The following is a 12,864-nucleotide window of genomic DNA, read 5'->3' on the forward strand; positions in this document are numbered from 1 at the left end:
GATCTCGGTTGTCCCTCTACTGTTCTGTTGCATTCCGGACTCGGTTCTGTGAAGTTGGTTGATGTATCTATCTTGTTGTCGTCCTTTAATTCCACTTGATTGAGTTTTAGGATGTTTTGGGCAGGGTTGTTACAGGTTGGTTAGGCCTTGGTTCCAATTCCTTGTTGCCCAGTTTTTAGGCGATCCGCTCGAGCGGGTCTTCTTTCGCTCGAGCGGGGATTGCACACCTCCAGTATTTCGTATTCCTGCAAAACTTCTACAGATGTGATTTCTACGCTCGAGCGGGTTTCTTTACGCTTGAGCGGTGGCGCTCGAGCGGGTTTATTGGCGCTCGAGCGGGTAGTACTTTCTGGGTATAAGTTCTGGGAGGGGGAAATCTACGCTCGAGCGGACTGGTTTTCGCGCTCGAGCGGAAGTGCTTTATTCTTGTGTCTTGGCACTCGAGCGGACCTTATTGCGTTCGAGCGTGTCCAGATTTTTGTTCTTGGCGCTCGAGCGTTGTGTTCTCCGCTCGAGCGGGTCATGCGTATATGAGTTATCCGCTGGGCCATTTTAAATCACTTTTTCACTTTTCTTCTCTCTCTTACTTTCCCAAAAACCCCATTGTTGAGCTTCTCACTCTAGAACTCTACCTTCTCTCTAGGTATTGATCTAGCTAGGGTGTTTTCCTCACCTTTGGCCTTTACAAAAGAGTTGTTGATCGTCGAGGGCTATCTTTTAATCTGAGAAACTCGTGGTTTGGAGCAAGTTCGTTTTCATCATCTTCTTCGTTGGTTGTCATCCTTTGAGGTAGGGATTCCTACTCACTCTTATGGTCTTTGACCTAGATTTTTAGTTGTTTTGATAGAGTGTTGAACTTGGGAAATTTTGGGACTTAGGGTTTCAAAATGTGTAAAAAGGGTTTTGTGATTTTGGGCTCATAACTTGTATTTTGGGTTTCAAAGTGATGATATAGTTGTTGGTTGTTGATATTAGGCCATTGGGTCAATATTGGGAAAGGGGGTAGAAAACCCTAATTTGTGATATAAATTAATTGGCATAATTAATTTGGGAGAATTGTGAACTTATGGAATTGTGTTAGAAATAATGAAATTGGTTCATTATGTTGTGAAATGATGGAGTTGGATTTATAAGTCGCTCACTTTTGAAAGCATTGATATTTTATCTGTCGGAGCTTTTATTATCTATTTAGAAATAATTGTTTGGGCTACCGGTGGAGGGTAGTTTTGATTGTTGTAGACAATGCATGATGATTAGGCAAACTAAAACTAATCATTTGGTTATGTCATAGAGTATGACGGTTGGTAGAATACATTAACGTTATGTATTGATGGATTGCGTATATGACCTTTGTGTATATATGTTGTGTGTGTGGGAGGAGATAGGGGATGTACTCCACGGTTTAGGGGAAGATAGGGGATGGACCTCTAAACCAGATGTTGTTTGGGAGGAGATAGGGGATGGACTCCACTGATACAGCTCATATGCTTGTCAGATATTGTGTGGATATAGCTCATATGCTTATCTTTGGAAGTATTGATACAGCTCATATCTTATCTTTGGAAGTGTTGATATAGCTAATATGCATATCTGTTGAAATGTGGATATAGCTTGCATGCTTATCTGTTAAGATGTTGATACAACTAATATGTTTATCTATTGAAAAATGGAAAGTGTTCGATATGAGTCATCGTCTCATATAAGTGGTTGGCCAGGTTCTGAGCCATTGATGTAAATTGTGAAATTGATAAGAAATGGAAACTGAAATGAAACATGAACATAGTGGTCATGAAATGGAAATGGGTTATGAATTGGTTTATGAAAGTTGAACATTTATCAATTACTAATGTCTTAGTCATTGCTCATACTGTGTTTAGCATATCTCTACTGGGCGTTGGCTCACCCTTTATGGGACATTATTTTCAGGTACAGGTAGTATGCCACCCCCAAGAACATAGCTTGGATGATGATGAGAGTTGAAGACTCTTTCTTTTGTTTATTTTGATGTATTGCATGTAAATTCAAGCCAAGGGCTTAATATGTATTGAGTTAGTACTCTTGTTTTGTAACCAAGTGTTAACTTGGAAAGCTGTAAGCCCATAGGGCATTTGCTTTTGTTGTTAACATGTAATACAGTTGTAAGAATTACTCTGATGAATAGAAATGGTTGATTTCTTTTGTATCAATGCGTGCCTAAAATGTTGGTTATCATGTATTATTTTGAGGGCGTTACAGCTTGGGCCTAATTTTCTGGCCCGTGGATCGGCTTAGCCCGACTTGATTTTTTAGCGGGAGCCCGCAAGGCTCGACATGGGGTCGGGCCGGGCCGGGCCAAAATTACACCCCTAAAACTTCTTCTTCTTTTTATTTATTTATTTATTTATTTCCCTCATCAAAACGACGTCGTTTTGATGAGGAAGTCATCTTAGCCGATCACTTCGCACAGTCACGATCTTAAAGTGGCTCCGTTGCAAGCTACAGCGGAAGCGTTTTTTTTTTTTTGAATTTGAACAACGATTATAAAGTTAGACTCTCTCCCCCCACAATTCTCTTCATCACTCACGTTCATCTTCTTCTTCTTCTTCTTCTACCCCAACTCTAAAAAACATCAATCCCCCAACTCTTTGCTACCAGTATTCTCTCTCTAAAAAACCCCAGCTCTGATATATATATATATATATACATATATAATGGACTCGATGAAAAACACATATACATTTGCTTCCAGTATTCTCGACCAAGTTTCTCATTCCATGGATGGCGGGAACGAGAATTTTTACGACAATAGAGTCGTCAAAACTACATCTATGAAGACAACTACTGTTTCAAAGAAGGAGAAACGGCCGATCTGGCCTGGGGCTAAGCTCGCGAGCTTTTTCAAATCTCTGTTCACTAATGGAAATTCGAAGAAGACGAAGAAGAGAAAAGCAAAGTCCACTCAAGCATGTACGTGTTCATGGGCATCTACGTGTTCAGTGGCCGTGAGAGAGATTTTGAAAGGGCATGCAAAGAATGCTATGGTACTCAGAAATGAAAATGCTAGTGGCAACGAAGACGACTATGAAGATGCGGCTACTGATTCAAGTTCGGATTTGTTCGAGCTTGATCACTTGGCATGAACTGGGAATAACAATAGTAGATAATATTGTGTAATGATTTGTTAGTTTCATAGTTGATTATGAAGAAGGTTTTTTAGTCAAATCATAAAGACTTTTTACCCTTTTTAACTTGTTTAGCAAAAAATAAAATAAAATAAAATGTTTATTTAGAGATTACCAAGTCAGATCTTAGGCATTCACCCCCCCAAAAAAAAAAAAAAAAAAAAGTAGGATCTTTAGGTTGTATTTGATTTTGAATTTCAAGACAATTTATGAAAGAAAGGGAAGTGAAAAAAAAAAAAAAAACTTGTATTCCATACACTTCTCTTTCATAAATATGAAATCCAAACATTACATTAATTCCTAACCAAAAGCATAAAAAAAAAATTGTAGTGTAGTGACATGCTATAATAAATCTTTAAAACTTAAAATGAGACAGTAAAATAGCCTATAGGAGCCACATTAATTTGAAAGGAGAAATGTTAAATTTTATTGGATTGCATAAATACTACTACGATCAGGTGTAACTGGACCAGCAATATTTGGTGCGGCAGGCGCAGTGTAAGGCCGAGATCGACCTGATTTGTCCAGGTAACAAATGAAGATTGCCACTGTCAATACCAGAAGGGTGATGCACCCGAGTATGCTCGCCTATAAGGTAATATTACTAGTCGTTGCTGATGCTGATTTCCCTCCAGGTTCATAGTCAACATCAATTTCCACTCTTTGACCTGTAAAATAGACACCTAAATCACACAAAACTTGTGGAAACGATTTTCTGATTGATGGTAAAAAAAAGTGGAGTTGTATTAAGGGTGTTGGGAAAAATGCACACCATTGGCCGGGAGTGTGATGATCACTGTATCTGTGAACTTTTGAGCCAGAATCCCTTTGACCTGAAGAAACAAATAAAAAGTAGGATGAATCTGAATTATTTATGACCATAGCAGTGATTTTAACCAAACTTAGAAATTCTTGCATTCTAAATTTCAAAGCTTGAAACGAATCTCATGGCTTCAGTTTTCTTGAATAAATAATTCTTCTTTCTTTTACACGTCACTAATTTAAATTATTTATGTAAATATGATTCAGTTTTATTTTTTTTTACATTTCCCTATTAAATAAGTTCAAACTTACTCCCCCTTCTGGATCACATTTCAACCAATGCGAAAGGTCATTCCAAACCACTTCTAAGGATCCAACCTTTTTTTTTGGGGGGGAACTATTTTAAAGGATCAAACTCAATAGACAAATTTGTTTACTAATCTAATAACTTACATTATAAGTATCTAATAAAACAAGGCACACTCTTCACCTCATATTGTGCACGCCCTCCAAGCCCAAAATCTTCTCTATGGGTGAGATTGATCATCAGTTGATCCCGGTCATGCCACTGGACTTCAACATCTACATCAGAAAGTGATGGAGGGTAATATACTGAAGGCAGCACCAAAAATCGATACAATTCATACCAACAATAATATTGTCATAATTACACTGCTGGTGGTACACAAAGGAAGTTGGTTACAGATACTATCAAACAAAAAAAGATACAAGACTCATAACTCCTCTTGCATCTCATTGAACAGAACCTCGAGTGGTTTCATTTTAAGAACTTGGGTAAATTATAAAAGAAAATGGCAAAAAAGGGGGAGGTGAACTGGTTGTGACCGTAGATTATGTATTTTCTGAACAAGTAGAGCACTGAATGACAATGACAATGCCAGAGACATGCCATCCTTCAATTTATTTTAGATATTAGCATTCCCTTAAAAAGATTGGCTTCCCCTACATACGACGATCCCAAAATGGGCACTTACAAAACTCCCATCTCATTTGATTTCCAATTAGATTCAATATATTACCTTGTGTGTACATTTAGGGCAAACTCTTGACAGGGAAGGGCCAAATGTTGGACGAGAGGCAGGGCTGGGTAGCAACCACTGGCATTATTTGCATTAAATGACCACTTTCAGATTTGAGCTTATATTTTTCCCCTTGAGAACCAATTCTTTACCATTGCACCCAAGCACATGGCCCATAAATTAACAATTATCACATTGTTCATGGTTGAAAAAAATAAACCCAGACATCGAATAGCTCATTGGATCGGGAAATAATTTTACTTGGAAAGTTATTGGGCAAATCCTAGAAATATAATAGTAAAGGTATTTCTATAGAAAGCATGTTTGGGAGGGATTAACAGTGCCATTCTTTCTGTTTCATCCCTATTATTAGTCTCCATAAGCAACATCAACAAGAAAAGAAGGTAAAAGTTCCACTCTTTACCTGTATTCCCTACAATGGTTATAATACTACAGTTAGAGTCTGGCATCAGATATAACCGCATTGAATCCTGAAACAGAAACAATTCCAACCTTATACTCTGCTTAGAATATATCCATTTTGAATTCTGCTCAATGGTTCAAAAGGATCCAACTATAATAAATCAGTTTTTCTAAATAACTCATATTGCTACAAATGCTGAAAAGAGCTAATGTGATCAGCAAATATTTATGCAAATAAATAGACCACAGGAAATATGCATGCAGAACTTTATTACCTTGTCCATTTCTAAAATGGAAAACCCTCCAACAAAGAGGGCAGAAGCAGATGCAGATCCAGAGATATGATTGGCTCCTCTTAACAAAACATGGACAGAAACAGATAAATCCTGTCTCATGTCTTTTGACTTGGGAATAGAATGTACTAAATGCTCCGGAGAGTAAGGGAAGAAGAGGCAATATGAATTTCCAGAGAGATCCTTCCATGGCTTTGCATATCTACAATCCACAAGAATGAAAGCAACATTGAAGGATGAAACTGTAGATCAGTTGTTTCGTGCAAAACAAGAGCAAAGAGCAAGACAGGAACAAACCCGACAAAAGTTGGGTCCACTCTACAGTCATTAAGGACTTGCAAGTCGTTCCGAGGAGCTTCAGACTTGTGGTAATGATCATCACTTTCACAATAAAACAAATAGATCAATTGGAAGAACAAATACCTTTGTACGTTATTTAATAGTGACAGGCTGCCAAACATATACAAGTTAACAACACATAATGAAAGATGATACAAGCAATGGAGATCAAATCCATTGAGATAAACTATCAAAATGAAATAGAACCATCCAAAAAACTAAAAATTTGCAATAATAGAAATGAAATCTCGAACAATATAAGATTAAAGGTGATACTGAAATGGGTATTGAAACAGGTACTGAAACATTTTCATCAGAATTTTTCATTTTATTTTTCTTGCAGTGTAACAAGTGCCAAATAATCCTGTACACACAAAGTGATTATCAAATTTCTTCCTAGTCTCTTAATTCCCACCCCTCCCAACTCTTTGCAGGGAGTTGATGCAATGTTCCTCACGATGAAAACATGCAAAATTTTCTTTTCTCATATTGCATTTGTTTGTACAAGCGTCCAAGAGATTCTGTATCATTTTTGCAAGTTGTAAATTGAACAATAAACAACTTCGTATATTAGGATTTCAGACAAATCGACAAAGAAATAGCAATGTATACACTCACGAAAAGAAAAATGCTCTAAAAAAGTTTTCATATAACTTTTGGAAAGGAAACGTAATTGAAACACCACTGGAAAGGTTGTAGACGGTTTGATTAGCAATTAAGGAAGCAGACAAGCTATTGTCACAAAGTCGATGACTCAAATACTACAATGTCAAGGCAGAGAAATTTCTACCCAAGAATCTTTAAGGAAGCAGAACATAAGAGAAAATTGAACATGCTCAATTAAGAAATTCTCAAGGCAGAACCCTTATTTTGAGTATGTAAATTCTACAAGTTCATTTGTCTTCCAAAGACACAAATTTCAGAAATTATAGACAATGTACGACCAAAATGAAATCCAGGGAAATAATCTTAATATCATTAGCTTCCAAGCAATGGACATAAAGATGTGCTAAATTCTAGTTGCTGTCAAGACAAAAAGGCCAATTTACAAACCTGAACCTCACGGGGAAGCTATATCCTTTTGCTGGGATGGGAACGTTTGTTAACATCTCTTTGGGAGCATCAATAAACACAATAGTCCCTTTCAACACTGTAACTGCTGTTTGTAGTTTCAAACTTGAATTTTTAAAGATCACTGTTTGAAGAAATGAGTTCCAGGCAAGGTAAATCAGCACCATTATATTCAAGCCAGTCAAATCATGCTAAAAAGGACAGAGACAAGAAATCCATTAAAATAGTTTACTGAAAATCTAGAACAGCGAAGGGAAAAATGTTCTGCCCAATACCTCAAGTAGTACCTTCCCCAATGGCTTCAGCTTTTCCAGACATCATGTCCACATATATAACACTTTCATTGGCACTCAACCAAAGGCCAAACACTTGATCATTTAATCCTAGCATAAAACGGAAAATGGAAAAGTAACAATTAACTTAAAGCTCCACTTTGTCTTCAGAAACAAAAAAAATTGGCATTTGAATTATTCAGCAATTTTAGACTAAGATTTCTACCGGACAGATACAATTAGTATGGCTTTTTAAACATTAATTCAATGTTGTCTTTTAGATCTAGATTTCCGAAATGGATTTGTGAGTTTCAGTTGTGACCAACTGAAAATTAATGTAAAATTTTATCATACACCAACCTTCTACACTGAAGTTAAGCCGACTTCCAAGGTGGAGGACTGGATTCTGAGGGTATGGGTGAGATGAAAGCAGAACTAGTTCGGGAGATTGGGGAGTTAGATGTGAAGGAGGCCGATGAGGGATTATCTCAAACATTAAGGTATAGGAGGTCAATGCTAAGAATGAAGTTGGAGGAGATCATTTTTAAGGAGCAAATTTTTTGGGGTCAAAGAGCTAAGTTGAAATGGGCTAGAGAGGGTGATACCAACTCTAGATTTTATCATAGAGTTGCGTCGGGGAAGCGGAAGAAGAGTTTTATTAAGAATTTGGAGGTGGCTTCAAGTGAAGTCGTGTGTAAGGAGGAGCTTATTGTCAAGGAAATTTTTAATTTTTATTCAAATCTATACTCTGATGGGGGTGTGGATCGTCCAGGGATTGAAGGCATTAATTGGGTCCTAGTGGATTTAGCGTCTGCTAGTTGGTTGGAAAGACCCTTCGACGAAGATGAGGTGAGACAGGCTGTATTTGAGTGCGACAGAGAAAAGGCTCCTGGCCCAGATGGTTTTTCAATGGCAGTATTTCAGGATTGTTGGGAAATTGTAAAAAGGGATCTTATGAGGGTTTTTTCTGAGTTTTTTGAGAGCGGGCAGGTTAATTTGTGCACCAATGCATCCTTCATTTGTCTAATTCCCAAGAAGGAGAAGTCAATCATGATTGGGGATTTTAGACCCATTAGCTTGGTCACATCTCTTTATAAGATTTTAGCTAAAGTGCTTTCTAGAAGGCTAAGAGTAGTCCTAGGGGGAACTATTTCTTCGGCACAAGGTGCACTCGTGCAAGGTCGGCAGATTTTGGATATAGTTTTAGTGGCCAACGAGGTTGTGGAGGAGTATAAGGGAGTACGTAAGGAGGGTATTGTATTTAAGGTAGATTTTGAGAAGGCATATGACCATGTTGATTGGGGTTTTGTGGGTTTTGTTTTGGAAAGGAAAGGGTTTGGTGTTAGGTGGAGGAAATGGATTTGGGGGTGCTTGTCGTCCTGCAGTATGGCAATTATTGTGAATGGCAAGGCGGGGGATTTTTTCCAAGCATCTAGGGGTCTAAGACAGGGTGATCCTTTATCACCATTTTTGTTTATTTTAGTTGCTGATGTGTTGGGTAGGATTATTGATTTAGCTAAGGATAAGGGTGTCATTGAAGGGTTTGTGGTGGGAAGGGATAGGATAGGTGTGACTCACTTACAATTTGCGGATGATACTATTTTCTTCTCATCAAAGGAGGAAAACAAGGTGGGGAGTCTGCTGAAGATTCTAAGAATTTTTGAAATAGTGTCGGGCCTCAAGGTCAATCTTAGCAAAAGCAGTGTTGTGGGTATTAATTTGGCGGATAGTCATGTGCATAGGGTGGCGGCCATGTTGGGATGTTCAATTGATTCCTTTCCCCTCAAATATTTAGGGCTTCCGTTGGGAGGAGATCCTAGATTGGTGTCTTTTTGGAAACCTGTTCTTGTCAAAATTAGGAAATGACTGGAGGGATGGAAGCGAGCTTTGTTGTCCAAGGGAGGGAGGTGTACATTGGTACAATCCGTATTAGGATTTGTTCGTATTTATTTCCTGTCCCTTTTCAAAGTTCCGGTTAGCATTGCAAGAAGGATTGAGAAATTGATGAGGGATTTTCTCTGGGAAGGGTGTGAGGAGGGTAAAGGAGTTCATTTGGTTAAGTGGGAGACTGTTTTTCTTTCAAGGGCAAAAGGTGGCTTGGTTATAGGAAACATCGTTGCTAGGAATATTGCTTTTTTGGGCAAATGGTTGTGGAGATTTCCTTTTGAAAGTGAGTCGTTATGGTGTTCAGTTATTAAAAGCAAGTATGAAATTCAATCCAATGGTAGGGATTCTAATGTGATTAATAGAGGCAATCGTCATTCTCCGTGAAAATCAATTTCTTGTTTGTATCCTCGTGTCTAATTGTCTTTCATTCAAAGTGGGGAATGGGGAGAATGTTCGGTTTTGGGAGGATGTACTACTACAAAAATAGTTAAAGATCACACTTTGACAAAAAAAAAGATCACACTTTTATTGGAAGTGTGATAAAAAAAATTAGATTGATATTTTAATCACACTTAATTTGATTGAGTGTGATAATATTTATTTTTTATGTCACTTTTCAATTAAGTGTGACTATATATATATATTTTTAATCACACCTTCTAATTAAAGTGTGATTATATATACACTATTACTTTTTAATCACACTTTTTAAACAAGTGTGATTATATATATATTTTTTAATCACACATTCTAATTAAAGTATGATTATTTATATAATTTTTAATCACACCTTCTAATTAAAGTGTGATTATATATATACTACTACTTTTTAATCACACTTTTTAAATAGGTGTGATTATATAGATATTTCTTAACCACACATTTTAATTAAAGTGTGATTATTTATATATTTTTTAATCACACCTTCTAATTAAAGTGTGATTATATATACACTACTACTTTTCAATCACATTTTTTAAATAGGTGTGATTATATAGATATTTTTTAACCACACATTCTAATTAAAGTGTGATTATTTATATATTTTTTAATCACACCTTCTAATTAAAGTGTGATTATATATACACTACTACTTTTTAATCACACTTTTTAAATAGGTGTGATCGTATAGATATTTTTTAACCACACATTCTAATTAAAGTGTGATTATTTATATATTTTTTAATCACACCTTCTAATTAAAGTGTGATTATATATACACTACTACTTTTTAATCACACTTTTTAAATAAGTGTGATTATATATATATATATATATATTTTTTTTTTAATCACACATTTTAATTAAAGTGTGATTATATATACATTACTACTTTTTAATCACACTCCCTAAATAGGTGTGATTGTATAAAATATTTCAATTTGATTTTTATATAAAATATACAATTCCCAAATCCGCGCCTCTATTCTACCCATGAATGATAGAGATGACTCACTACTAGAAAATGAGGCTTTAGACACGGAACTTTTTCACCCATTTTTTCATCTTTCTATCTCTCTGTCTATGTCTCTCTTCTCTCTCTCTCTCTCTCTCTCACTCATCACTCTTCTCTGTCTGTCTGTCTCTCTCTTTCTCTCTGTCTATCTCTCTCATCTCTCTCTGTCTCTCTTCTCTATCTCTCTTCTCTTTATCTCTCTCGCTCATTTCTCTCTGTCTCTCTCTCGTTTATCTCTTTTCGCTCTTTTTTTCTCTCCCTCTCTCTTTGTCTCTATCTTTTCACCCATTTTTTCATCTTCCTCTCTCTCTTCTCTTTCTCTTTCTCTCTCTTACTCATCACTCCTTTCTTTCTGTCTATCTGTCTCTCTCTCTCTGTGTCTTTCACTCATCTATCTCTTCTCTCATCTCTTTTCTCTCTCTGTCTCTTTCGCTCATCTCTCTTCTCTCTATCTCTCTCATCTTTCTCTGTCTCTCTCGCTCATCTCTCTTCTCTCTCTCTCGTTCATCTCTCTTCTCTCTATGTCTCTCTCGCTCATCTCTCTTCTCTCTATCTCTCTCTCTCGTTCATCTCTCTTCTCTCTCTATCTTTTTTCTGTCTCTCACTCTCTATCTTTTTGTCCCTCTCTCTCTCTTCTCTTTCTCTCTCTCTCTTTCTCTCCCACTATGTTCGCGTTGCTCGCTCTCTCTCTTCTATCTTCTCTATTTACTGAGCTCCTCTCGATTTATCTATCCACTATAAGAAAATGCACTTTTAGCGACCACTTTGTCTCTCTCTCGCTCATCACTCTGTCTTTGTCTCTCTCTTTCTCTCTCCTCTATCTGTCTCTCACTCATTTTTCTCTCTCTCACCACCCATCTCTTTTACCACCTTCACCACTACTGCAAACGCCATTCCACTACCACCATTACTACCACTGTCGCCACTTCACCTCTACGACTACCATTGCTACTACCATTGCCACCACTACCACTACTGCCACTATTATTACCATTACCTCTCATTCACCCTTGCCACTTCATCTACTCTACCACTACCACAACTTCACCACTAATCTCCTTCGCCGCCGCCACCACCACCACCACCACCACCATCATCTCTTATCCACCACCTTCACCACTACTGCCATTACTACTACCATGACCTCTCATTCACCCTTGCCACTTCATCTACTCTACCACTACTACAACTTCACCATTAATCTCCTTCGCCGCTACCACCACCACCACTATCATCTCTTATCCACCACCTTCACCACTACTGCCACTCTCTATCCTCTACAAAAAAAAAAAAAAAAAAATCATTAATTACAAAAAAATATATATTTTAACAAAAAATATATTTTTTTTACGACGGCAACTCTCGTCGCGAAAAAAAAAAAAAAAGTTAAACGACATTATTTTGTTATTTAAATTTCATTTCTAACAAAAAAAAATATTTTTTATTCCCGCCTGTTTTTGTTTTCCATTCCCGCTCTATTCTCTCTCTTTATCTTTTCTATCCGTCTCTCACTCATCTCTCTCTCTCTCACCACCTATCTCCTCTACCACCTTCACCACTACTGCAAACGTCATTCCACCACCACCACTACTTCCACTGTCGCCACTTCACCTCTACGACTACTATTACTACTGACATCACCACCACTCCACTACCACCACTACCACTACTGCCACTATTACTACCATTACCTCTCCTTCACCCCTGCCACTCCATCTACACTACCACTACCACAACTTCACCACTAATATTTTTCGCCATCACCACCACCACCACCATCATCTCTTAACCACCACCTCCATCGCTAATGTCGCTCCCTTTCCTCTACCACAAAAAAATAGTTCATGATTTTTACTAACCAAAAAAAAAAGGTCGTAGAAAAATATTTTTCATTGACCACAGAAAATAAACTTTTATTTTAGTGGAAAATATTTTTCATTAAAATATTACCCCTACTTCTACCAAATAAAAAATAATAATAATATTTTTTTTAATTAAAATAAAAATGAAACAAATAAATTTTCAATCGTAGTAACTAAAAAAAAATGAAATTTTTTTCATTAACTACAAAAAAATTTATTTTAACAAAAAATAAATTTTTTTAACGACAGCAACCCGCGTCACAAAAAAATAAAAAAAAGAAGAGTTAAACGGTATTAT

The 12,864-nt window shown here is 36.9% G+C and overlaps 1 protein-coding gene across 7 annotated transcripts in view; it reads right to left on the bottom strand.

Moving 5' to 3' along the window:
• Positions 1-3,386: 3,386 nt before the first annotated feature.
• LOC114295603 (nuclear pore complex protein GP210) overlaps positions 3,387-12,864 on the bottom strand; it is a 33,773-nt gene continuing 24,295 nt past the window's right edge. For 6 of the 7 annotated variants that reach the window (XM_082888354.1, XM_082888359.1, XM_082888355.1 and 3 more), the window contains 8 exons: positions 7,365-7,472; positions 7,072-7,213; positions 5,977-6,060; positions 5,662-5,881; positions 5,388-5,454; positions 4,414-4,505; positions 3,934-3,994; positions 3,387-3,829 (listed from right to left, as the gene is read on the bottom strand). In XM_082888354.1, the coding sequence (XP_082744480.1) occupies positions 3,750-3,829; positions 3,934-3,994; positions 4,414-4,505; positions 5,388-5,454; positions 5,662-5,881; positions 5,977-6,060; positions 7,072-7,127 (660 nt within the window). In that variant the 5' untranslated portion in view covers positions 7,128-7,213; positions 7,365-7,472 and the 3' untranslated portion in view covers positions 3,387-3,749. Of the gene's footprint in view, positions 3,830-3,933; positions 3,995-4,413; positions 4,506-5,387; positions 5,455-5,661; positions 5,882-5,976; positions 6,061-7,071; positions 7,214-7,364; positions 7,473-7,721; positions 7,855-12,864 lie in introns of those variants that run through there. The other variant, XM_028239905.2, reaches the window with a different exon arrangement.

The sequence above is a fragment of the Camellia sinensis genome, chromosome 9 (genome assembly GCF_055761805.1).
Source record: "Camellia sinensis isolate YWXY chromosome 9, ASM5576180v1, whole genome shotgun sequence".
Lineage (NCBI taxonomy): Eukaryota > Viridiplantae > Streptophyta > Magnoliopsida > Ericales > Theaceae > Camellia > Camellia sinensis.